The following is a 27,580-nucleotide window of genomic DNA, read 5'->3' as shown; positions in this document are numbered from 1 at the left end:
AGGTTGTAAGGTTGTGCAGATCTATGGAAGTTCTTTCACAGATCTTTTTTTGGGCCCTTGTGTGTGGGTCTCGACTGTCCTAGTGTTGTATGGTCTGTGGAAATTTTTAAGAATATAAAATACAAAGTGATTACATGTTTATTTTATTTACCCACTTAGAGCATTTATAAAGGGAAAATTCTATTCATTGTAAGTGGCCGCCTAAGAATTTCTCCCTGCCTGCTGACTGTTATGCTAACGGATTCTAACAACAACCTTTTTTTAAACTTTTTTAGCATTATTTGATTTTCAATTCCTAGAACACATCTTAATTTTAACAGCAAATTGCTTCTTTTTTTAAGCAGAATTTGAAGCTGTGTTGTCATTGAACTCCTGATTTTATGACCTGATCTGATGTTTTTTTCTTGTTCTTACAGAAAAGAGCCCGTGGAGAGTCATCAGTGGGGGCTGTGCCTTCCAGAGAGAAGCAGTTACCCAGAATGCAACAGTGGCCTTCCCCATGTGTCCCTATGGGGGGAGCATGGGTGAAGAAGCTACAGGCCCCCAGACCAGTGCTTCTGTGGCCCCTGGTAGCTACGCTGTTGGTGGCCCGTCGGCCCTGCCCGGCTGGATCAGTGAACTGAACCTGAACGAGAACGGTGGTCCGCCACTGGCCCCGCCCACAAAGCGCCATTGCCGCTCGCTGTCGGAGCCAGACGAGCTTGCTCGCTGCCGGTCACCATGGAGACCTGGCAGTGGCTCCAAGATCTGGACTCCCATCTCCAAGCGCCGGTGCAACAGTGGGGGTGCAGCCTCCCTGCAGCGTTGCCATAGCCACGGGAACGCTGGCCTGCCCCAACCACCCTCCTCCTCTTGCTCCTCCTCCTCTTGCTCGTCTGGATGTGGCCGCACTCTGGCCCTCCATGGCAGCGCCTTGGCTGTGGCTGTTTCCCCGGTGCCGCGCCCCTCCTCTGCCAGCAGCGGGTTCGCAGATGGCGGGGAGGGCAGCAGTGGGACCTCCTCGACCTCCTCCACGGCCACGCCCTGGCACTCTGCCGGGCCACGGGACCACACCCGACGCCTGTCGCTCTCCCAGGAGCACATCGCGGACGTGGGTGGGTGCATGGGCGCCCTCCTGCCTTCTGCCAGCAGTACGCCCTCCTCCACACCGGAGCTGTGCCGGAGGCAGGGTCTCCTCCGCTGCCGCTCCCAGCCCTGTGTCCTGCAGGAGCGCAAGAGCGGCCTCAAGCGCCGCCGCGAGGAGGACGTACGATGGAGCCGGCCCTCCCTCGACTTCCTCAAAATGACTCGGGTAAGTCAGGACTCTACAGTGCTCCCATTTTTGGAGCATTTGCTCCTGAAAATTGATGTGTGCTAACTGGGATGTGTTGGTGTGCTCCTAAATTTTTCAACTAGTACTTTGTGTGCTTCTTGGAAAAAATGTCAGTGTAGAGCCCTGTAGAGGAGGGGGAAAAGGGTGTTGCAAAGGAGCCTGCTTAGTGGGCTCTTGCTTAAAAGCCGCTTGGTTGTAACGTTACAACCACTTTGGTTGTGGTTATTGTGTGGTCATATTGTCCTTCTTACACCTGTGATCATATGGCAGGTCTAGTACTGCTATTTAACAAAAATAATATTTTTTTACTGTGGTTTGCCAATTTTGTATGGGCCTTTTTAAATGCAGAATCCACCATAAAAGGCAGTTCAGCTGAGGGCTTACCATAGGCTAGGTGCATTGGAAAAAAAAATCTATTTTTATTTAGTCTTCAAATGGCTATTTTTTAATAAAATAAACTAAAAAAAAAAAAGCTTTTTTAAAATGAATTTTAAACACATTTTAAAATGCATAAGGTCTCCCCAATAGGACACTACATGTAGATGGTTTTCAACATCTAGTGTCTCTAGTCTCCAAATCTGAAGCCCTCTTCTATTTATATCGCATTCTGTAAACATTTAACAGCAAAAATGCATGTTGTTTGTTATAGCAACTCAGAGGCGGCATAACTGTAACAGCTGTTACATTTATGCAGATGGGGACTTAATGTTTTTTTTGATCATCTACCATCCAATTGCCTTCTAGCATACACTCCGAAAACCAACTTTTCAAGGACAGATAACTTTTTAGACTAGAAAGGTTACAATTCCTGAAGGAATTGTGTCAAATTCCAACTGGAACTGTCCTCAATGCATTTCAATGAGGATGTAGCGTCCCCGGCTGAATGATGGTTTTTGAAGTCCTTTAATGTTGTTAATCATAAACACACCGTAAAAGCTAAAGGAAAAACAAATACAAAATGCATGAATATTTACTTTAAATGACAGAAAGCAACCTTTATGCACATGGCTGTACTAATCCCAGAGTCTCTTAAGTATCCCTTTATTTTGCTACTGAGTTTAAGCCAACAAAAGTGCATATTAAATGTATAGCTTCAAACATTTACCGAATTAAAATGTACTTCCATGAACATGTATTCATATAATGTGCATCCATACATCACAATAGTCTCAACTATTCTTCTAATGTATTATTAGCTTTTTGCGGTTTCATTAGGGGTCCAAGCAGCGAAGCTGGTGGAACCCTATTGTTTTTGTTAGGATTATTCTTATTATTTTTCTCCGCTAAAAGTATCTGAGGCTCAGCAACCATAAGTCCTACAGCAACCAAATTTGGCAGGTGGGTTCCTATGGCCCCCCACTACTCAGGCACAACAAATCACGTATGTCTGCCAGATGGTGACGCTATTACAAAGGGTATTGCGTAAAAGGCCATAACTCCCACACCATACGTTAGATCAACACAAAACTTCATCGGCCGATGCATCTGAAGGTGCTCTACAACTTTGCCATTGGCACCACCTATGTCCGCCATATTGTTTGCCCGCCATTTTAACTTTTTCGTTTGGGCGTGGAAACTTTCTCCGCTAAAATGTCTGAGGCTCAGCAACCATAAGATGTAGACCAACCCAATTTGGTAGGTGGGTTCCTATGGCCCCCCACTACTCAGGCACTAAAAATCACCTATGTCGGCCAGATGGTGGCGCTATAACAAAGGGTCATGTTTAAAAGGTCATAACTCCCACACCGTACGTCAGATCAACACAAAACCTCATCAGCCGTTGCATCTGAATGTGCTCTACAACTTTGCCATTGGGACAATGGCAGGTAGTTGTTTCGTAGGTGACTTAGTTAATGCACTCGTCTTAACTATTACTTGTATTTTTGCATAGACTGCGTTGTTGCTGTTCTTGTTTGTGTTAGTGTTAATCAGTTTAACCTACAGGGTCCAAGTTGAACTATGCAGTTGTTCCCTGCACTTGGAACGGTACTTCTCTCTAGGGTTCTCGACACACTTGTTCCTGATTATGATTATACACTTTGTTGTACGGCGCTCTGGATAAGAGCGTCTGCCAAATGCCTGTAATGTAATGTAATATTCCATAGCAACAAGATAAACCCGACATTAGCCCTAATATATGCCAATACAGCAGTGAAAACGCTGCTCACTGAATAATGAAATAAACGAGACATTTAAAAAAAAAAAGTTATACCATGTCATTCTACAGTCAATATCTGGGACTTAACATTGAATAAATGTACAATCTTACCATTGGTTTTATGCGTAGATGTCCCTTTTGCGAATGAGTGGTCATATATTGTCTTGTCAAACAATCCGTTTGTGAAATGTCGGCTACCTTCAAAAATAGCTGTGCTTAATACCACACCTGTTGCTTACGGCGTTGTCGCCCTTTTTAGTACAATATGGCTTGATTGACAATTCGTTTATTCATTTGGTGAGAGTATAAGCTTTCTAACGATGTATAACATGTCTGATTTTGCTGTTGGAATAGCGTTTTATAGGTCAGCGTAACCGACAATTTTCTTATCTGCCAATGTCTAAATAGCCTAAATAAAACGGTAGGCTACTTTGCGCGGAGCACGCAGATCGCGAGTTGATATTTCCTCTTTTTTCGTTTTTTCTCAATGTCGTATTTATTATTTGAAATGCGTATTTATGTGTTATTATTCTATCTCTCTCTGTGGCGCTCTGAAATGTGCATTCTCTGCTAAGCTGAGCAATGGATTGGAATATGTGTCTGACGTAGTGTTGCACGGTATACCAAAACTTCAGCACTTTCTCGGTACTTAAAAAAAAAAAAAAGAAGTGTTTCGGTATTAGAATATTCCGACGTTCGGTAGTTTTGAGTCAAATGTAAAAGCCAGGGAAAATTGTCTCCCGCATTACTGATTGAGAGGATGAAAAGTGTAATTTGTCAGAATCTTCGCTAGAAGGCAGTAGCAACTAAGGTTGCCAAGTGAGGTGACTTGCGCTTGTGCACTCAGCTCCTTGATACAGCGCAAGCTTTGACTCAGTTCACTTCAGTAGCAATAGGTGTTCCAATTTGGAAATATTTTATTATAGATAGATGCTGTATTGTTATTAAAATATGCTGTTTTTAAATCTATTTAAAGGTGAAAGACCTGTTTTAAAGATTATTTAGTTTACAACTGTTTAATTTTTGAAATATATTTAACATATTTTTCTATTGTTCAGTGTTGTAACACTATAGGCCTATACATATTAATATGTTGAAGAGGCTTCAACTTAAAGGTTGTTAATGAACCAGGTTGTTCATAAACCATGAATTAGAAAATGAGGTCAACCCTTGTGGACATTACGTTTCTGATCTATTAAGGTAATTTCAGTATCGTTAGGTACCGAGTATCGAATTAGCATCGTTTAAGTTTCAAGTATCATTTCAGTATTGAGTATCGTAATACTAAACCTGGTATCAGTATCAAAGTCAAAATTTTGGTATCGTGACAACACTAGTGTGACGCCTTTTTTACTTGCGGCGCAGAAACACTGCAGCTGTGCATACACGCCGGACCATCTAAGTGTTACGACATGCCATCTAAGTGTTACGACATAGTAAAGGCCTTTACGGGAAGCGGCCAGGACATATCCATGGCGATGTAACTAAGTCATCCGACAGCGTCTCTTAGCACAAAATTGGCCATAAGTCATCAATATTTTATACGATCATCATGATATTCAGTAGATATGTTGGGTGAAGGCATATGATCATGAGGACAAAGCCATTTTAAAATCGCTCCATAGGGGGCGCGATGGTGCCAATGCTTGGACCCCTCCCAACGCCGCTTGCGGCTTTAATTTCATTTATATTTGTGTGTATATTCTGAAAGGCACAGTTAGCGTTGCTCGGTCCTGTAACACTGGTCTCTCGACAGAATATAGTACACGGCATGTCTTTAATGCAGCGGACAACCACCAATGTATGTTAACCCAAAATGCGCTTAACCACAAACAAGAGCACTAACTTCTTAAAGGAGTGGTTTTCACACTTTCTCGGATTTATGTGCTATTTGCACAAGAGGCATTGAAGAAGCACGATGAGTAAAGTATTAAATATGTCCGTTCTTTATTTTTGGAGAAATATGCTTTTTAAATTTATCGTCCGATTTTCAGCCGGTTGAGAATGTTCTCCTCGTAGTGCGTCACACGAGGATAACCACTCCCCTTTCCATGCCCCGTAAAGAAATCTGACCGGACACCCTGTTACAAGTGTGCAGTGAAGTTTAGGTAGCAAACAACAAGGCTGAATCCTTCTGACGTAATTTAGCCTACATAGAAACTATACGCTCAAATCGCCTAGTTTCACTCACTGTGGCCAAGCGGAATCCATAACGTTTCAGAAAATATATAACTTTAAAAGGTTTAATTCAATCTTCTACTGGGACTTTAGCCGTTTATTGAGGGTGTGAAAGAAAATTTTGGTGCCACTGACTATAATCGAATGTTTTTCAGATTTACCGTTCAATTGAGCAAGTATCATTCAAAGTACATTTTTATGGGTTAGTGCTGTCCGATTGTGCTAGCTACTTCACATTAACCTTTGAACGGCGATCAGTAAAGGCTAACAGCACAGCACCGTTTATTTCTATCACCCCTGTAATGAACTAAAAAAAGGCAACAAACTACTGTTGAGCTCACGCGCATACACTGCTGGTGACATTCTCAAGCTCCGTTTTTCCCTCCCTACTGTCAGTCAGATTGCTGTGATAGCTCATTCTAAATCATATTTGGGGACCCATGGATAACACATGTTCTGCACATCAAACACATCTAAATAGTTTAAAACCAAAATAAACAATACGAAATGCCTGAAAACAGCTTCTTAACGAGGCGCAAAAAATGCTGATTTAATTACAGATAATAGACTATGGCAATTAACATAGCAGGTAACACATGTTAGTTCACCAAGTTTACAAAACGAACTATTCATTCTACAAGTGTTAACATATTAAAAATATATATACAGTATATTTAGAAGAAGATTTACCAACCTTGTGCCCTTATCAGCCAGGCGCTATACCATTTAGAACTTAAAATAAACCGTACGTTTTATAAACCATTTTTACATAGCTCAAAAGAAGCACGAAACCGTCCAGACCCACGGCGCACTGTAGCGCTACACGTACAGCTGAGGATCAGCAAGTAGCGATTATGTTCCAGGGAATAGTCATAAGTCAAAGTGTCATGAGTAAAATTTGACTAACTATATAGCTATCTAGCTATGGCATGTCCTCACCTCTGTAACGTTATTTGTTGTCCTCTGTGTGTCCATACATCTGTATCGGTGGTTGTAGTGTCTGTGTGTCCATACATCTGTATCGGTGGTTGTAGCTGTGTGTCATTAGCTCCTACTCATGCGTGCAGGATAGCATCCATACGCCGGTTGTAGCTGTGTGTCCGTAGCTCCTACTCATGTGTGCAGGATAGCATCCGTACGCGCTAACTAGGTTAACTAAAGTGGGTGAAACGCGAACATGTTAGGGTTAGCTAAAGTAACGTTAGGCAATAAAGCTGTGCTTAAAAATCTTGTGCCGTTGGAAGTGCGTCCTACTAAACGTCCATGAGTAAGTCAGTGACCACCTGCGCATGCATCCTACTAAACGTCCGAGAGTCAGTGACCGGAAGCAAGCCCACTAATGATGTATGATTTGATTTATTGTAAGTAAAAATGAAGCCTTATACCCGGAAATTACTTTTGGAACAGTCATTACTTGGTTTGCTCAAAAACTGTTTTTCGGAATTATTTCCTGCAAAGGTTATCACATTGCTCCGTTCCTTTGGGAGGTGGTAGAGATGTGAACTGCACATGTACAAACCTGAAATGGCTACAGTAGCCAGTTATTGACAGTGTTACATTTATCAAGCGTCACATTTATGGCGATCCTCCCCTGTAATATTATAAGTTTAAAGAAACCTTTTATTTATGTCAGTCTTAAATTTTGGTCACACCTTCATTGGCCTTTGTGTCATGCGCTCCTAAACTGTGATATTCCACCTAAAGAGTCCACTAAAATATGTTTATGATGACATCTGAGCTGATGAATTGGCCATGAAATTGCAGAATCTTGATTCATATTTGATCTGCAATGCCTAGGTTGACTGTTGGATCTGAGTTTCATGAGCCAGGCACAGCTATGCTGTACAAATTCATTTGCGTAGAGAATACCTTATACAGATGGATGCCCCTACTCCATCCACTCAACTTGTAAATATTTCATTTGTGTCACTGAGAATAAGCAGAATACGACTGAAATTTAGTGTAGATTGGGTAGTATAGATTCAGATAGTACATTGTGGGAGAGACCTTATGCTCATCTTGTGCTGTGGGAGACACTGCTCTCTACCTGCACTGCATTGTGGGAGAGACTGCAGTCTGCTTGCACTGCATTGTGGGAGAGACTGCACTCTGCCTGCAATGCATTGTGGACATGACTGCGCTGCCTGCACTGCATTGTGGGAGAGACCCAGCTCTGCCCTTCACTCTGATTGCATTGTGGGAGATGCTTGTTTGTGCTCATACTCTCTTGTACAGTTTACAACCTGAAAATTCAAGCCTGACCTGACCTGAGTGAGTTTAAGCCTGAGCTTGACCCGGCCCGAGATCACACTCATTTTACTAAGCCTGAGCCTGACCAAAAACGGCTGTGCAACTTGGATGGTGGCTCAGCCCACACACGCACACTGCGTAACGAGGAGAGAGACAGGAGAGCAGGAACACCATGAGGTTGACTAGAAACACGCTTCTGTGGTGAAAAACTCTGGAGTATGCCCTAAATTAAACAAAATCCTTTAGGCTTATATTAAAACATCTACATGACCTATATTAATGATGTCATTATTTGTCTGTTTTCTGCTTATTTAAAACTGAGCAGCCTCATAGTAAAGCCAGAGTAAACTAGTTTTGCCAAATAAATAATTACAGTACATTTTTAAAGCTGTATTCACCATGTAGTTAATTACTGCAAACGGGAGTTGTTGTAAATAGATACATTTTAACAAACAGAAAAAGTATTCAAAGACTCAAAAAGTTGAGTGTTTAACCAGTGATTGACTCAAAAAGTAGCAATGCGTAAATTGCTACTAGTAAATTCTCTGCCCAAAACCGATCTGCGTCAGGTTTGGGTCCTGACGGGCTTGTGCTGACTTTGACAACTCTGCTCTCTAGTTTGTTTTGGAGGTGGTCAGTGTGAAGGGGTTTGTACTTAGTGGTCTGCATGGTGTTAACGGAGGGTGGTTACAGATATTTAGGAACTGGGTCGAGCTTTGTTGGAATGGTGATAAACTGCCCAGTGAGCAGGAACAGCTGTCGTATGCTTCAGTATGACTTTGGAAGATTTGGATGCATTTCCACCCATCAACTGTGCTCTGGTTTCTCAGTTGCCCAAGTTTCTCCTTGGTTCAGCTGTAGGTGTGTCTGCACTGAAATCTCAGAACAAACTGATTTGAAACTGATTGCACACTTTATCTCCTTGTTAGTCTCCAAAAAGGTCAGATTAGTGCTTTGAGGGTGTTTTTACACTTGGTCAAACAGGGCTGTAAGACAAGCCAGAGAAGGCATAGTCCTTCAGTATCCTCTACATGCTATGGCAATTCCTCCTCTGAGTGAGTCATGTAGCATAGTATACCTAGAACCAGGCTAGCTTATTTTGCTTCATTTCCATAGTGGAGCTGGAACCAGGCTCCCTAATTATGCTTCATTTCCATAGTAGAGCTGGAACCAGGCTAGCTCATTTAGCTTAATTTCCATAGTAGAGCTGGAACCAGGCTGCCTAATTATGCTTCATTTACATAGTAGAGCTGGAACCAGGCTAGCTCATTTTACTTCATTTCCATAGTAGAGCTGGAACCAGGCTCCCTAATTATGCTAATTTGCTTAGTAGAGCTGGAACCAGGCTAGCTCATTTTGCTTCATTTACATAGTAGAGCTGAAACCAGGCTGCCTAATTATTCTTCATTTATATAGTAGAGCTGGAACTATAGTAGAGCTTCGCTTTTCTTTATGCCTGACAAAACCCCTGTAGCTGTGACTGTATTCACATTACGGCACGTCTTGTGTCGTAATGCTTAATTCAACATTGGAGAGGAAACGCAGGGGAATTAAGACTTATTTCAAAAAAGCTCAAGTCCACTATACCGTGGAACCCAACCCCCCCCCCCCCCCCCCCCCCTTTTTGGCAACTCACCAGAAAAGAACCATTCAGACTGACAGGCCTTGTTGACATCACAAAACATCTTGTGACTGGCAGAAGACCTACAATGGTGGATTCCTGGGAGGAAAGGATTACCAAGGCAGTCAACCTTCCATAGACAGTATGTAAAGACTGTCACAAGTGTGAAACTCCTGTGTTTCTACAACTGAACGTGTTGAATATATTGAATTGAAGTCTTTGAGGCAGGGGTGTTGGGTGTGTGGATATGTGTGAAGTTCAGAGTGAGAGGAGGGTTTTGTTCCACTCCCTGTGTTGGTGAGGGTGTCTGACCCTGGGGGAATGCGTTCCTATTGTCTTGTGTGGTTTGTTTGTAGTGCTAAACAAGCCCGTCCCAGTTTCTACTGTCCCTACCTCCTAATTGACTTCATGCAGTGCTTCCTCTCATGTTCAGCTGAAGTGGCTCTTCCCAGAATGCTTGAGGATTCCTCTCATGAAGAGGGAGGGCCCGCATGAGACTGGTATTTTTATGGTATGGTCTGTGAACATTTGAACTGTTTTATGAGTTTTTAATCTTGTGGCTATAATGGTGTGTTTTGAAAAATTTGGCCATGATGGTGAGTTTTTAACTGTTTGGCTATGACGTGACATGAATCTCCTTCACTTAAGATGAGATTCCTCCAATCTGATTTACATTTCAGTTCAAGTCACTTCTGTTTTATTTGTGTAGTGCTTTTTATAGTCAGTGTCATAAAGATGCTTTACTGGAAAACAGGAAAAAGACAAATACCCAAAGCCTGAATACACAAAAAGCCCTCCAAGTGAGGTCGAAAAAAAACTCCCTAGTGGGAAGTAAAAAGAAAACCATCCTGAGGAAAATAAATCCACAGTGGGAAGTTTAAACATGTATTTGTATGTTTACTTTGAATCTGTGTCTGTTGATTCATTGTTGTGACTGGAGAAACTGACCTGTGAACAGTTGCAGATTCTGCACTTTGCAGCTCCCCACCAGGGTAATGACAGTAATGATTATTTACCAGTAGAGTGAGATAAGGATAGCAGTGTAGTGTTGCTGTTGCACTGTGCCTTTTTATTTCTTATTTCCCTTACAGGGAGAGGGTATTGTTTCACATTGGAAAGTAATAGTCTTTTTGGACCAACTTTGAATATATTTGAGGTTTAACTTACAAGCTATGCTGCAAGCCATGTTCAGCCTTAACTAAGTTTTATCATGCTTAAACACATTTATTACAAAATGTGTCTTTTTATCACAACATGCTACTCCATCAGTTGCACTGGAATTGGAATGCTATTTATCTTTTGTTGCATCCAGTCTTAATGCATCACAGATGGAGAGCTGCAGAACACTCATTACCGCTTTTTTCTTACAATTCCTTAATAGTCATTGACATTTATAATTTGGTGACAATGGCAAGCAAAGTTGATCTAGTTTGATGTTTGCAAGATACTCTGAAAATCTCCATTTAGTAGCTCTGGTGGCCTCCCCATGGTACAGTAGTAAAACACCTATATAAGAATTGTGTGATCCTAAGATGTAAATAAATAAATTAATATCTTACATTAATTGCATTTAATGAATATCTTACAGTAACTAATCTATAGTGACAGTGAATGAATATGGATGGGATTCCCATATAATGTAGCCTATTTGCAAACATTTTAACAGGCCTTGGCATTGACAAAGTTTCTGACCTTCTGATCACTGACTCGAGGCCTGCAAATGTTTTGTATATTGGGTACTGTGGAGCAATTGTTCAGAAATGCACAGGGTACGTGCACACCAGCCCTTCAGATTCATTTGTTTGTGGTATATACTTAGTGGTTGTGAACTCTGTGCCCCCCTGCCCCCAGTCTAAGTAGAGAAGGTGGCCTCTGTGTCCAGCTCAGCGGGAGGTCGGGCGCTGAGCCCCGCGGTTAACAATAGGATGATCTGACAGTCCGTCTCCCTCTCCTCATTCCTAGCTGTAGACAGTGGTGGTGGTGGTGGTGGGGCGGGTGAGGGGAGAGGGGGGTCTTGAGAAAGGAAGGGTCAGTGAAGATGGCCCCTTGTCCTGCCCTCCCAAATCATAAACCCCGCTGGCTGTTGGACACCCGGAACGGAAAAGGAGGGGCGGGAGAGGTGGGGTGAAAATCATGACCCCATTGAGTGGTTGTAGCACCCCCACCCACAATTCCCCTTTTCTCCTGGCAACAACGCACAGCCATTGAGGAATGACGAGCTACAGATACATAATGGCAGCAACGCTGCTGTCAGGATGTGAAGAGCCTGTCTGGCTCGGGTCATTCACGCCATGGGTGTGATGCCAGTGGATTAAATACCTCATGTTGCTGCCCATCTGCAATCCGCTCATGGATGTATATGCTAAATTATAAGTTGTCATATGTGAACTGGACCTCATTGTGTTTTAACAAAAAAAGTCACCAGTTTATATGCGAAGTACATGCATTTTATTTTGTAAGTGACTGCACTAAAGCTGTGCTCCACACACTAAAAATTCACTGTTCAGAGCAATTTTACCAGAGAAAGCTTTGTAACATTTTAAAGTGTGTTTTTGAAGCATGCTTTTTAAAGCATGCTGTGTTTTTAAAGCACCAGCACTAGTTCAGTTTTCCTCAACCTTCAGCTAGATTTACTGTATCTCGGTTGTCTTTTTCTCGGTGCAGAGGTTGCTGTCTGGGTTACCCATGGAGGGCTCTGCGGTCAGAATATCAGTAGCTTGTCCAGGTAGTGCAGCATTAAGGTTCTGCTCAGGTGAGCAATATACACTTTTGGTTATGACTCTACCTCTACCTGAGCTCTCTGCAGCTGTGGTTCTCTAAACCTGTGCTTGGCTGTGCTTCGTGCCAGTGAGTGGGGATGGACAGGCATTGCTCAGAATTCTCCTTTATTTCCTCTCTAATTATCTCAGATCACAGTGAAGCTGCATCAAACAGAATCCTCAGATTTGTCTGTGCACTTTAGTGCATGTGCGCGTGTGCAAACAAGTGTGCCAGTGACCATATGTGGGTGGCCACTCCGGTTGTGGGATGGCAGGAAACGTCATTTTGTGTTTTTTCTCTTGTGGAAAGTTTTGAAAATGACTGCCTTTGTTGAAAGTTTGCCCGTGGCTTGTCCTTGGACACCACATAGCCTGCAGAGAAGGGCCTCTTTGTTGAAGGCAATGATCAAATGGCCCTACAGTATGCCACAAACTGCAGAAGCTTCCAAAAATGTATCTGTGGCTGGAACCTGACATACTCTTACTTGTTCTGAAACTTTTAAAAACTGCTTTTATTCTTTGTGTAGCACTTGGGCAGGTCATTTTTCCAGGCTGTGCACAATATTTGGGGGTCCTGTGTTTTTGAGGGCTATGGTAAAGGAGGACTGTTTCTTAACCAGTTGACAATTGACATGGTAATCAAACAATTGGGTATTGTGCCATTTACAAGATTTTCACTTCACAGTGACTGTTTTCTGTTGAGAATGAATTATATTTAAGAAAAAAAGTTGTTATGGTAATAGTAGTCCATAGAAATGCAGAGTTTATTTTTCCCTATCATTTCATTTCATTCAGGTTGCATTTCTGGAACATAAATGGGATACTTATAAACCTAGAACTCCTCTAACTGTTGAAAACAAATTGAGACCTCCACAAGAAAGTACACCAGACCTAGTAGTCATTTAGTAGTGCTTGGTTTAACATGTGGACCATACTACACTTTTCAGTGACTGACACCAGCCTCTTAAAACCTTTTTTTTCCAGCCAGGAAAAGCCAGGACTTGGCACTTTAGACAGCTGCATCAGGCAAGTGTTAAATGACTGTTTGAGGGACTGTTTCAGACTTGTAAGGATGTGGTTGCAGGTGAGAGCGTTGCTCACTGTGCTTCCCCTGCCAGTTGATAGGGGACAGACTGTCAGGTAAACGCCCTGAAGCTCCACAATGAGTCATTTCCCCTCAGCGCAGCAAGGCACACATCCACATCTAGCATCTGATAAGCTGGCCTTGTTCCATCGCATCAGTTTCTAATCAACAAGCTTCTCGTGATTGTCTGGTCATTAACGGGAAGTGACGAAGGGTGGTAGAGTGGCAGAGTGTGTGCGGAAGCATGTGTTGGTGTGTAACCATGGGACTCCTTACCGCTGCAGTTGGCCGAGGGCTGCACAACCTGTGGCTGGGTGGGACAGGAAAGAAGTACAGGGTGGTACATTCACTAGTTACCCAACCATCAGTAATGGGGAACATCTCTTCATGATGTCAAATGATTTCAGCTGACTTTGACAGTTATGTAACTTTTTGGAAATGAAACCGAAATTCTCACTATGTCGATTTCAAAGGATCTTACTGACCTTCTAATGAAGTACTGGCTATATATTCTTTGCTACCATTTTCCTCTGATGATATTGTGCAACCTCACAGAATCGGAGGCATTGGTCCCTATATTCCAGGAGGGCAGTGTCCTGTTAAAACACTGACCGTTGACTTGTGCGCAGTTGTGCCATCTCCTATATAAGTCTGGCTTTAATCTATTGCTGATTGCTGATATCATTCATTAGCAACACTTTGCACTGGCCAGAAGGTCATAGCTCATGTAGATTGCAAACAAGGTAAACTCAAGTTAAACATCAGGCTCCACAGCCAAAGTCCACTATTTTGTACGGCACTTATTAGGGGAAATTTGTATGTCTGTACTGTATTTGAGCCCGACCTAGTTCAGGCGATTTGTAGTAAGGTTAGCCTGAGTCCTTTATCCTCTGTGATTTCAACAGGGGCAAAAACCCCTGGTGGTCCTTGAAGGTACTGCTGGGGGTCCCTGGCCAGTCTTGATATTCGCTTGACTGTTCTCGTGTGGCCAACGTTTGCTTGCAACGTTCTGCTTCTGCAGAATAAAAGACTGGAAAGCTGTGTTACGACTCAAGCTATAGTCATGACAAAAAGGGAGACAACACAACGAGGTATATTTTTAATCAAAGGAATGATTTATTAAGAAGAAGACAATGATGCACGTATGAGTGAAATGTAGGGTATTTATATTAAATGTGTGTGGATGTGTGTGTGCAACAGTGGGATGTGAATGTACAACGCAAAACCAGTGAAAAAAGGAGGGTGAAGGAAAAAACCTGCGGGCCCTCCAACCGCCTGACTTGGTGCAGGCTTACCTAGAATTGAGTGAGAAAGAGAGAGAGAACAGGGCAGAAAGCACTGGGGCTTCCTTATTATAGGGTTTCCCCCCAGGTGCTCTCAATTAGAAAAAGGGGCACCCCACACACTGGCCGGCTTCTGTAACTACAATTTAAAAAAAAACAATATTAGACACAAAGTCGTTACAGCTGTAATTACAGAATTAGCTACTAGTTGTTCAGTACTAAACAGTGTGGATTAAATGTTTTTGCCAGTGAAATTCACAGAAATACTGGGATTAAACAATCCTATGCATTTGATTTTAGCTGACATTAATATGCCCTAATCCATTTGGCATATTGGCTAACTCCCAACTGTCACTGTGTTGCTTTTTATATATTATTGGTTCAAAAGAAATGCCAAAAATGTGTTCAGGTTTGACATGCTCACTTTCCTCACAGTTGGCCTATGTGAAAAGGTCAAACATATCCATTTAATTTCCATTCCACAATTTTCCTTCACATCAATTGCTGAAAGATGTATTTATGGCACTAAAATAAGTTTTCTCTTGGGTGTACTTTAAAAACATATTTTTGTGTGTCACATGGCCACATATGAGAGAATTACAGGCAGCAGGTTTTACTTCCCTTTTCTTTATGGAACAGACCTCTATCATCACTGTGGCAGTAGTTTCACTCTTTACACTGCATGCATTAGCCTATATTTTACACTGGTCCCCGCTGTTTGATTTTAATCTTGAGCATATAGCCTAAATCATCAGATGTTTCTTTGGTGCATGTAATCTTAGTCTGATTTCTTTTGGCTTTCTTATACTATGCATGCGAAAGGTCAGTGATCCGGTTGTTGCTTCTACAGATCACCAACAAAACTCAAACAAACCTGATGAGCAGCAGCGTGCTGAGTGGCGTGAGGAGCAGCGGTGTAATTGTGAATAAAAGTCATTTTTGGATAGATGAAGAAACTCTTCAAGTTTAATCGAATTTGTAGTGAGTGTTAATAATTCAGTTCCGCAGACCTTTTATTGAACAAATCCATGTAAACCCAGGTATTAGAGAAATCGCGTTATTCCGGACCCTGTAGAAGCTTAATCGAAATATTACTTTTAACTGATTACTGTCTGTGGTTTAGAGTGCTCTGTGTCTGTGTGGTGTATTGAGAGCTCTGTGTCTGTGTGGTGTATTGAGAGCTCTGTGTCAGTGTGGTGTATTGAGAGCTCTGTGTCAGTGTGGTTTAGTGAGAGCTCTGTGTCAGTGTGGTTTAGTGAGAGATCTGTGTCAGTGTGGTTTAGTGAGAGCTATGTATCTGTGGTTTAGTGAGAGATCTGTGTCAGTGTGGTTTAGTGAGAGCTCTGTGTCAGTGTGGGTTTTGAGAGCTCTGTCAGTATGGTTTAGTGAGAGCTCTGTGTCAGTGTGGTTTAGTGAGAGATCTGTGTCAGTGTGGTTTAGTGAGAGCTATGTATCTGTGGTTTAGTGAGAGATCTGTGTCAGTGTGGTTTAGTGAGAGCTCTGTGTCAATGTGGGTTTTGAGAGCTCTGTCAGTATGGTTTAGTGAGAGCTCTGTGTCAGTGTGGTTTAGTGAGAGCTCTGTGTCAGTGTGGTTTAGTGAGAGCTGTGTCAGTGTGGTTTTTGAGAGCTCTGTCAGTATGGTTTATTGAGAGCCCTGTGTCAGTGTGGTTTATTGAGAGCCCTGTGTCAGTGTGGTTTCGTGAGAGCCCTGTGTCAGTGTGGTTTAGTGAGTGCTCTGTGTCAGCGTTGCAAACATTAATGATGTTTGCAATGTTACTGAAATGTAAAAATTTGTCATTTTTGCAGACGATACAAATCTATTTTGCTCTGGGAAAAATTTAAAGGAACTTTTGTATGCTATTGAAAGGGAGCTGGAAATTCTCAAAACTTGGTTTGATGTTAATAAATTGTCTCTCAATATTAAGAAAACTAAATTTATGGTTTTTGGTAATCAAAAGGAAATTGATGAGGATTGTGAATTAAAAATCTGTGATGTTGAAATTGAAAGAGTTTTTGAGACAAAATTCTTAGGGGTTGTGATTGATCATAAATTAACATGGAAACAACATATTGACTATATTAAAGGAAAGATTTCAAAGTCAATAGCAATCCTGTATAAATCTAGGGATATATTAAATTATAAGGCCTTGTATACAATTTATCGCTCACTTATACTTTCTTATATATCTTACTGTGTGGAATTGTGGGGGTCGACCTTTAAAACGACTATAAATTCAATAGTCTTACTACAAAAACGAGCCATACGTATTATTAATAAGGCTGGTTACTATGATCACACTAATCCAATGTTTATAAAATCCCATGTTATGAAATTTAATGATTTGGTGTATTATAAAATAATGCAAATTATGTTTAGAGCTAAAACAAAGTCCCTCCCAGATTGTATACAAAGGTTTTCTTCAATACAGGAGTGCAAATATGATTTGAGAGATGTTTGTAAGTTTACTGTACAAAAAGCTAAAAAAGGGATTAAAAGGAGATGTAGCCTATTTCTATTGTTGGGGTTAAATTATGGAATAATGCTAATATAAATGTAAGAATGTGTAACTCGCTTTTGGTTTTCAGAAGAATGGTTTATAATGCTATTTGTGAGGGTTACAATTGTGAATGATTTTTATTTTATTATTATGTTTTATTTTTGGAGGGTAGCTTAAATTGATAAGAATGTAGGATAGGCATAGCTATATAAGCATTATGCTTCTGCCGGTGCCTTTTCAGTCACTACCTAGCCTAATACATAGATTGTTGACTTGTTTATACTGTCTAGACTGTTTATATTTATTGTATTGTGTGTAATGACTGAATAAAAAATACTACTACTACTAGTGTGGTTTATTTAGAGCTCTGTGTCAGCGTAGTTTAGTGAGAGTTCTGTGTCAGTGTGGTTTAGTGAGAGCTCTGTGTCAGTGTGGTTTAGTGAGAGCTCTGTGTCAGTGTGGTTTATTGAGACCTCTGTGTCAGTGTGGTTTAGTGAGAGCTCTGTGTCAGTGTGGTTTAGTGAGAGCTCTGTGTCAGTGTAGTTTAGTGAGAGCTCTGTGTCTGTGGTTTATTGAGAGCTCTGTATCAATGTGATTTAGAGTTGCTCTGTGTCAATGTTGTTTAGAGAGTGCTCTCTGTGTGTTAGTGAGTACTGCGCGGGGCGAAGTTCAGTGAGCACATTACTGTGGCATGGCTCAATATAGTATAGTAATAAGGTACCCGCTGTGCTGTACTCGTAGTTTCTCTGACTAAGATAGGGATATGCAAATCTGGACTTCCAGGCCAGTAGTACTGCTGGTTTTCTTTTCTACCTGATAGTTAATTGATCTATTAATGTCAGTGATTGGCCAGAGATTTAACTCTGCTGGTGTCTCAGGTTTAAGTCAGTCCTGATGAGAGAGCAAGAATGAAAACCAGCAGTACTACTGGCCAGATTTGAGTATCCCTGCTTGAAGCCAAGCGATTGCCACTTCACTGAGGCCTTGGTTCCCCTTTGTGTGTCCCTGGTTAAGGCTACTGCAGTGTCAAGGTATGGAGTAGCCATTTGATGGCTTAGCGATAGGATTTCTTTCTTTAACTGTAAGTTTATATATATATATATATATATATATATATATATATATATATATATATATATATATATATATATATGAACTTACTGTAGTTGTAACCAGTGCCTGGAACTGACTATGCCCTCTCCACTGCTGGTTATAGTCAGTCATAGGCACTGCTAACTACTACAGCTTGTAGTAAGTTTATATATAGATACTGTATATAAACTTATAGTTCATACAGTAGATATACCACTGAATATTCGGAAAGCCAATAGCCAAAATAATGTGCATTATTAAGCCTTTAGCACAAATCTGAAATCATCAATGCCAAACATGGCAATAGCACTCTGATATGCATTCAGAAATAAATAAATGTGCACTGTCGGGCACCAAACTGTCAGCCTACCTAAACCTAAACATAAGAAGGAAACTGAACAAGAAAAACCAAAATAAAAATATTGTCTAGTCTATTTTATCTGCTCTTCATGTCAGCTGAGCTGAGATGTCTGGATGTATTTTTGGCCTTTAGGAACCGTAGCATGTAGACATTTCCATTCATTAGCTGGTCCTTTGAAGCTGGTGTACATTTAAGAACACTCACACAGAAGGCTCAGAACTAGATAGAAGTAGTCAAACCTTGTTGTAGCTAGTTTGCTGTGTCTTTGCTGTGAGAACGTCTTTTTAGCAATGTGAACATGATTCTGAACTTTCTGTTTATTTATTATTTTTTAAAGGAGCAGGGGCTGTCCACCCTCCTTGCTGAGTGTTGCATACAGAGATGGGATCAGTAACCCCCAGCCGCATGGGGGTTTCATATATGGGCTTGAGAGGATCCTTATAAACTCCACGATCTTGCCCCTAAAACATAATCTAATTATAATTTTTTGAAAACGATTAATATGTTAGTGCTCTCTTTAATATCCTTTGTATATTAATATCATGTATAACGTATAAAAGTTTGTTTAACCACGCTCATCCCTATTACTCATAATCCTGAGTCATACCAGAGGTGCAGCTATAATAAAAATCTAGTTATGATATAATTAATTATATTCTAAGACATAGCCTAGTCGTTCATATTCTGATTCCAGATACTGTAATCGTGTTGTAAAGCACCCTGGGATGGTTTACATGGGTAACCTGATTTAACATTTTGATTCTTAATGAAACTGAATAACAGCTGAAGGCTGTGCTTGCGACTTCACATCTAAAACATTTTACATTCACCAAGATATAAACAAGTATTCCCAGATACAGGCCATTGTAATGGCTGTCCATGGTGCAGTGTGTAAACCATAAGCCTTGAGTCTGTTTCTGAGAGAGCACTCATCACTGTTCCAGGATCAGCCCAAAAACTGTGCTCTCCTCCTTTTTTTCAACGGAGTACCCTGAGCCAAATTGGGAGCTTGCTCCAGACAAGCTTATTCAATTGTTAGACCCCCTCAGCAGTTTTCTAAAAGAGAAAGCTGGCATGGCAAAGCAGGCTAAGCAGCTGAAAGAAGCTCTTCAGCTACTCGGTGTACATCAACTCCTCCTAACATCTGCAAAGAAAGATGTCAGTTTTCTTTTAACACAAGAAACCTGTTGAATGAAGTGGAGGTTTTTTTAAAAGTTTGACAGGGGTTTATGGAAATGTAGACCCCCGCTGCCTAAAAAGGGGCGAGTACGAAGCTTACGCCATCCTATGGTGAGTGAGACTGGGAAAGGGGCACGGGGGAGTGGGTCCCTCGGTTGCCTTTCTTCTCACCGACGCATGAACAGTCAAAGGGCCCCTTTTTATCCATTGTGCACTGGGAGCACGGCCATTTAAAGTGTAGATTCCAGACGGCCTGGGACGACGGGAATGCGATAGCGGAGGGGCCGGGGCAGGAGATGATAATCAACCACCGGGAGCAGAGCCGCAGACAAGTCGGCCCTTTGTCCGTCTGCCCCCCCCCCCACCCCCCCAACCCCCAGGCCCGGAGAGCAGGCCAGGGGCGCACTCTCTCCGAATAAAAGAGCCCAGAGCTTTTCTCCCCGCTCTGTAAAGACGCTTGGCAAGGGAGGCGGCCCGCTAGAGCATCTGTCGCCCCGCTTCTCTTTCGGCTGCACTCGCACAAACACAATGGGAAAATTAGGCCGGGAATGGCATTTAATGAAGTGATTTTTTTTTTTCTCCTCCCCTCCCTCTCTGTGGTCTGAACCCCTCGCACTCTGGCCAGTCAAAGAGGAGACCACGCAGGCAGGCGGGGGGGGGGACGACTGCATCCAGAGCACGTTTGTGAAAATGTGGGGCACTTTTCTTATTCTGATATTGTTCTTAACTCGTTTCGCCTTATAATTGGTAAAGTTGGCAGCTTTGTAAAGGGAGATCTGTGACCTAATTGCTAGCTGTGGTCTAAGGGATTTTGTGATTGATTTTTCCATTTTTGTACCACCAGAGAAGGTGTGAAGACGTTTTTACACTAGCAACAGAATTATTGTACACCAAAGCATAGAGTACTATTATGGCAAGAAATGTCTACTTTCTATTTGTTGTCCATTTCTTACAACCCATGCAGATTAAATCATTTAGTACTATGGAAAAAAACCCATAGTATGTTCAAAGTTACTAAGTTCTTAATGAGTCTTGCATCCCCCAGGCTTCTGTAAGACCAGGTTTTCAAGCATGTGACTAAAATTCTTTCCATCAGGTCATTCTGTTCTCAAACAAAATGGCCCCCTTTTTGTAATTTTAAGGAAGAGAAGCACAATTATTTCCTGAGAAACAATGGTTTGATTTCAGTTCATGATGAACATGAGATTAAAGCAGCCTGTGTTGCATCCATCATTGTGGTATTCTTAGGAAGTCCATTTCTAATTCCAGCTCTCTTCATCGCCCCCCTCTCTCTCCCTACAGACGTTAAAAAACTCCAAAAGCCTCTGCTCCCTGGACTATGAGGATGACGAAGACCCCCAAGGCCAGACCATAGTGTCATCGCCTTGCGACTCAGAGGATCTCCTGTCAGATGCGGGGGCGGAGCCTGCAGGGCGGGCGCCAGTACTGTTGCGGCTGGGACTGCGGCCTGGACCGCCCCACCCCCACCTGCGAACCCTCAGTAGTGCTGCAGCCGTCAGCGAGAGCGACGAGGACGCAGATGCCAGCGACTGTGAAAGCGCAGAGGACACCCTCTTCCCACTCGACTGCGCCGACTTGGACCTGGAGCAGATTGAGAACAACTGACAGAACCCTGGCCTTCCAGATACTGCACACATATACTGCGTCCCTATTATTGCAACTAGGGACAGGTGACTCTCACGTTGTGTTGATCTACATGGAAAATGCAACCCTACCCCATTCCCTTTTCCACAAAACCGAACTTCAGACCTTCCCCCCCAGCCATTGGTGGAGACGTGTTGGCCTGTTTAGGAGGTTTTAGTACAGAAGAGACTGTTATTTGCCTGTACATTCTGATCTTAATTGAATGCAGAATTTTGAGGACAGAATATTTTGGGCTACAAAAAAAAATTTTAAAGGTGAAGAAAATGGAAAAGAGTGAAAAACAGACAATTTACGTTGTATATTACAGCTTAGTTATGGAACAAAATGACTGGCTTGTTAACGCAAGATCTATTTTAAAGGGCATTTGTCGATCTTACTTGGTGCCAGTCTGAGTAGAATTGCTACTTGTTGAGTCAGTATTCTGTATAAAGAAGAAGATTGGAGTTGACAACCAACCAAAATGGTGACTTTTCACTGTCTGAGGCAATGTCATTGTGTGTCAAAAGACCAATGGGTGTTCCTGACCGCACGCAAACCTGCCTGGTCATTGAAGGGAAGCTTTAAAATATCACATGGGCAATGATTTAAGATCAAGGTGCAGTAACCTTTGTGATCCACAATTGAAAAAAACCGCAAAAAACGGCTGTAGGTAAAGCCTCTCGATTGCAGTCTCCAGGAGATTTAATACATTACCTTTGTTTGTACCTCTTCCTGTGTTTTTTATTTTTGTGTCAGCTGTATTGACTGGGCAGCACCTGGTGGTATTTGAGGGATTGCCTGATGAGCACTTGGGGTAGGGGTTGCAGTATATTTCCCCCTCAATGCTGCTAGTTTTCCCCTCCCATTCCCACCCCTTGGCAAACTGCCCTGCTACCACCCCTGCCTACGTTTCCCAACTGGTAGAGGACTGTCTTTTCTAAAGTGCCTTTGAGGCTGTTCTGTTACTATACCTATCGGACCTCCTTTCTTGTCCGTTTCACAAGCAATTTAAAACTTATGGCTGTGACCCTGTTTTCCACATTTCTTTAGGAGTGTGACTGGGCTCATTGCCTGCCTCTTCATTTTCATTTTCCCTTTTTTGCACTCAAATTTAAAGGATGAAATTAATTCTGGGTCTATGAACCCATGGGCATGGTCATTTGCAACAGCCCTTGTGGACAGGCTCCACAGCCCAAGCTGTGTAACTGGACATGCGTGCGGTCAGTACCCTGGGCAGGAAATCACACTGCCCTGAGGGCCAATGAGTTGTCAGTATCAATAAAGTGGATCTTCTGCTTTGCATTTGTGGTGTTCTGGTTTTATTATGGTGACTTGTTTAAGAAATGTGTCAACCTTTTCAGTTTGTATGCTGTGTTCAAAGACCCAAGCACAAGATGGTGAAGAACTAAGACAACTAGTTTCCCAACATGTTGATCAAACTACAGGCTTTTAACCAGAGGGGTTAGTGTTTTAAATGTGGCATCAAACAGCATCTAACAAATTTCCAAAAACATTGTTTGAAAAACAAAGCTTTGTAACAAACTTTATTTAGAGGTTTTCAGTTTATGATTAGGGTCTTTTTGGTCATCAGTAGTTCGTAGTCTTTCATAAGATGGTCACTTGAAGAGATGAATGTCGTGATGGTCCCAGTCTGTGAGAATGCAGCAGTCATAGGGCCGTCACTGTCAGTGAGGATGTGAAGGTCATTGGTTACTTTGCATGCACATTGGAAATATAGTGAAGACTTGCTAGTTCTTTCGTGATGTAGGTTTTCAGGGACAAATTATACCTTGTTTGCAATCTGCAACTCTGGCTTCTCAACATGGTTCCTAGGATGTCCCGAATGGGTTTTCACTACTTTGAGCCTTTATTTAACCAATTTAACCTTCAACAGCTAAGGTATATTTGCGGTTTTACAACCTACAAAAATATGTTTTTTGGAAAGTGCATAGAAGAACATAGAACAGAAGGCCCTAAAAAGGAGTTTACTTTAAAAGTGGTTTTATTCCTAGGAACATGCCCTTTTTAACAACATACAGTAGGGGTAGCAATTAGTCCAGTTATAAGGCAGTGTGTGATTGCATTCACAAATGACAATGTAGACGTGTCTACAGTACTGAACTATGCAGAACATTTGAATTCAAGTCAGTTATTCAGTAATGGGGATGACATGAATGTTAGAATTGCGGACTGTAGGTTTGAAAATCCTGCGTGTATTTTCACAAAAAATACAATATTGAAGAGGCCATAAGAATACAATCTCTCTTAAATCCAGCGTGTGGGAGAGGTCAACAGAAAATAGTACAGGAAGAGAATTTGAATGGGCAGAGAAGGGATGGAAGGGTAGTTGGGATCTATATTTTGGATAACTGCGGTGGCCATTTTAATTTTATTATATAAAAATTGTTTAGATTTATTCATGTGTTGTGTTAAGCAAATGCAGATTGTATGACAGATTAACAGTATTATTAGCTTGTCCCACAAGATAAACAAGGTAACAATGCTTTTTTATTTTTAAATCAAGGCTTCTTGAGGACTGAGTTCTCAACCTGAATTTGATGGACGCAAAGGCAGCTGGTTTGAGTTTAATTTCATGACAGGGATAGGGTGTAATCGGGGGTGAAATACTGTTCAGCATTTTTCAAAATTCAAGAATAGGGTAGGTAATTCATTCAGAATAAATCCCATGAGTAAATTACAGTGCAACTTGATCTGCATCACCCTGGTGGAAAAATTAGATGGGAAAACACTTCTATGCTGTTTTCACCCAAAAAAGTTTTGTTGAAGAAAATGGGTGAACTTGTGGGTGGTTGTTTTCTTAGTGTCAATTATGGTAGACTGCATAATGTTGCTAAACTCCATACGATGGACACAGCGTTCTAAATTACCACTGGAGACGTTGATCTTGGGATGTCTTATTTTTAATAATCCTGTAAGGTCTGAAAAAAATACAAAACCCTAGAGGAAATCATTAGATATTGTAAGATTGTGCTGTTCAAATATAAACAGGAATGTGTTCAGTTAAACCATCTGTCCATTTTCTAACTGCTTAGTCCAAGTCAGGGTCACGGTGGCAACAGGGCAAGCAGAAAAGCCCAGATATGTGGTGAGTTGAGAGATAAGCTTCATCAATCTATGCAGTGAAAATAATTTTATTTTTGTTTGACAGCTAATACAGCAGTCTTATAAATACACAGATTGTTAGTTCCATTAAGATTTATCAAAATGCAGAGTGCCCTTTAAATTAACAGTGGATCTATTGTATGTAAACTGTAGGACTATTTCACCTCTCCCAGGAATATAGTTGTCTGAATAACATGCTATGTGCATTGGTTTAATTGCTGTTGTGCGCCTTGGCTGAGAATGGCATCCCTGCTAATCAAACACTGTTAGGAAACAAACAGGAAAGTTGTGTTGTTCAGTTAGTTGTGTCCTCGTGGCACCACGTTTTCCTTCTTCCCAATCGGATTTGGCAGAAGTTTCCCTTTTCCTGGGTGGGGTGAGGAAACGGATGTCCAGCCTGAAAGAGTCATCTGTACCCAGTGGAACGCCAGGCTTATCGTGTGAGTAAAACATTATACCCAAATCATTGTTTTGTTATGCACAACATTGTCATGTCTTCCAGCAAGTAGTTGAAACATGCCCTCAATACTCAAATTGAAAAACTGGGTGCGTAATGAGGTGGGGGGGGACCACCCTACCCTCATGACTGTGCGGCTATGAAGAACCATGTGAATGCCTCCATGTCCATCAATAGCCATTTTTCTCCTACTGTGGTGAGTCAGATTTCTCCACCTTTCACCAGATTCCAGAGCTCTATTCACCATCATCTGTCATTGCTCATTGGTAGGTCAGTAGGATTAAATTACCTCAAGTAAATGGGTTTTTAAGTATGTGAATTAATTATTCAGGTTCTGTTCCAAAGTCCACTGCCCTGAGGCTCAGTCGGACCCCAGCTCCCCATCTCTTTCATAGTACTAGTTACCAAATATTGCCCAATTTGAAACACCCACATTGAAAAACAATTTGAATGGTAAATTTAATTTCCACATCTGTGTTCCCACTGTACACTTTCAAAAAACGTGCCTGATCTTAGAGAGGTACCTTTTTAGAAAGTCATTCCTCCATTTCTTGTCTCTATATATCTTATATTCATGTTGAATTTAATCCCACATGTATTATTACATTTTTTCCCCTTGTAATGGCATTTAATAGAACAACTTTAGTGATGAAATTACAAATACAACCAAATGTATGTAAACAAAAAAAAAAAAAAAAGTGACATACTGTATGTATGATTAATCCAATGATTTTGGTCCTAAAATGCATGCTGTATCTTTCCTATTCTTACTAATTGGGTTGGATTCTGTAATAACAGGTTGCCCCATGACATAATGCCATCTTGTACTATAAAGGTAATTTTGGCTGGGTGTTGGTGGGTAAGTGGAATTGATGTGTGAGTAGCCTCACTTGCCAGGCTCTGAATGAATGAGCATCTGTGTGACATTTCAAGGCTTGTCGTCTGATCTGCCCTCTGAGTCATCACAGACGAGTACAACCCACTTTGCACTTCCATTGTTTGAAAAAAGGGCAAAAGAGGGGCTGACCAAAAATCCCCCACAAAAGTTTCTCTTTATTGTCCTTTGCTTGGAGGATTTTTTGTTTTTGGAATGCATCAGAATTCTTTTTATTTTCTCTTAATCAAATATATTTACAAATCTGTTACTGTGATGGGTTTAACACAGAATCAAAAATTAATTAAAACCGATTTTTACATAATTCCATTAAATGTCATACTAACATCATGCCAGTCCTTTGCTCCTAAATTTGAATTGGCCAGTTATGCTTCTGGTCATCATTTTGTCACCCATAATGCAGAAGGAACACTGCAGCTAAGTGTTGTGCCTTCCTCTGGTGAGTAGTGGTCCATGAGCCAGGCCTTCGGTCACATGACTCCTCTTGTCCTACTGTGTCCCCACTGTCATTCTGTACCTCATACTGACCCCATATTGTTTTTTATTTTTATTTCATTTTAATGTTTATTTGATACGGACAGATACATTTAAACATAGATTATTGTCAAACAATATCCAATGCAATGTATCCATGGCACCAAACATGGATTGACCAGTGAAAAATCTGTGTGTGTGTCTGGACTGGATGAAACTTGAAGATGTCTTGCTGTCCTGGGATTGTTGATATACCCATCCTGAACCTCCAGCAGGCTGCAAGCATTAGCATGGGCGTAATTCCCCTGCAAAGCATCAAGAGATCTAGTGAACACCCACACAATCACTAATCACCTATTCCTGTTTTGTAGATTCAGAGAAGATGCATGGTAATCATGTTGAATTCAGCGTCTTATTTTTTGTGTAAAACAATTCATGCTGACGAGCAGAATCTTCCTGCTTTTTCACAGTAGGCTGGTATGAGACACACAGAAATAGATCTGGTGTTACCCAAAATGTTTTGAATCTTTTTTTTTTGGCTCTTGTGTGAACTATGACTGATACTTTGAGAACTGTACCTTATCAGACCAGTGTTCTGTAGTTGTTCCAATGACCTTCGGTACGCACATATTGAACGCTGCCGAAAGTAAAAAAAAAAAAAAAAGATGTTACTGTTTTGTTTGACTGTGAAAGGGTATACACTTAACATCTATAAAAAAATATCTAGCTATCATGTACAATGAGAATGTATTTTGTGATAAAGTTATCAGAATTTTCCTGCTTTTTCACAGTAGGCTGGTTTGAGATGCACAGAAATAGATCTTGTTGCTTTTTCTCTCTGAGCATTACATGGATTTGCATAGATGTGTCACGTGGAGTATTGGATTGTTTCTGCTGAGCCCCCATGTCAATCTCAGGATCTCCAGCCTTTACCTGCATTCAACAGAACATCGACATATTTTTAAGGTCAACACTGTGTCGATTCATCATTTAAATAGATCTGTATACATGCGCATGCATCTTCCTCAAATCAGCTAGTCCACATAATATGCAGCTACAACTGCAAATATGCATCTGCATAGCATGGCTTGAGTTCTCACTTTGCACAGGACTGTGTGGTGACACTATGTAATGTAGGAGAAATCTCTGCAGGTTAGGTATACTGTAGAGGAAGTTTGTGGAGGATCGACTGGTAACTGTGTTTTCCCCAGA

General features: G+C 41.4%; 1 protein-coding gene across 6 annotated transcripts in view; it reads left to right on the top strand.

Annotated features, from left to right (window-relative positions):
• LOC118232092 (protein FAM53A-like) overlaps positions 1 to 22,721 on the top strand; it is a 53,008-nt gene extending 30,287 nt beyond the window's left edge. For 5 of the 6 annotated variants that reach the window (XM_035426700.1, XM_035426703.1, XM_035426701.1 and 2 more), the window contains 2 exons: positions 417 to 1,291; positions 21,078 to 22,721. In XM_035426700.1, coding sequence (XP_035282591.1) covers positions 417 to 1,291; positions 21,078 to 21,401 — 1,199 coding nt within the window. In that variant the 3' untranslated portion in view covers positions 21,402 to 22,721. Of the gene's footprint in view, positions 1 to 416; positions 1,292 to 15,495; positions 17,457 to 21,077 lie in introns of those variants that run through there. The other variant, XM_035426706.1, reaches the window with a different exon arrangement.
• The last annotated feature ends 4,859 nt before the right edge of the window (positions 22,722 to 27,580 follow it).

This window comes from Anguilla anguilla, chromosome 7 (genome assembly GCF_013347855.1).
Source record: "Anguilla anguilla isolate fAngAng1 chromosome 7, fAngAng1.pri, whole genome shotgun sequence".
Classification (NCBI taxonomy): Eukaryota; Metazoa; Chordata; class Actinopteri; order Anguilliformes; family Anguillidae; genus Anguilla; species Anguilla anguilla.
The sequence above is the reverse complement of the archived record's forward strand: the minus strand, read 5'-3'. Positions and strand labels throughout refer to the sequence as shown.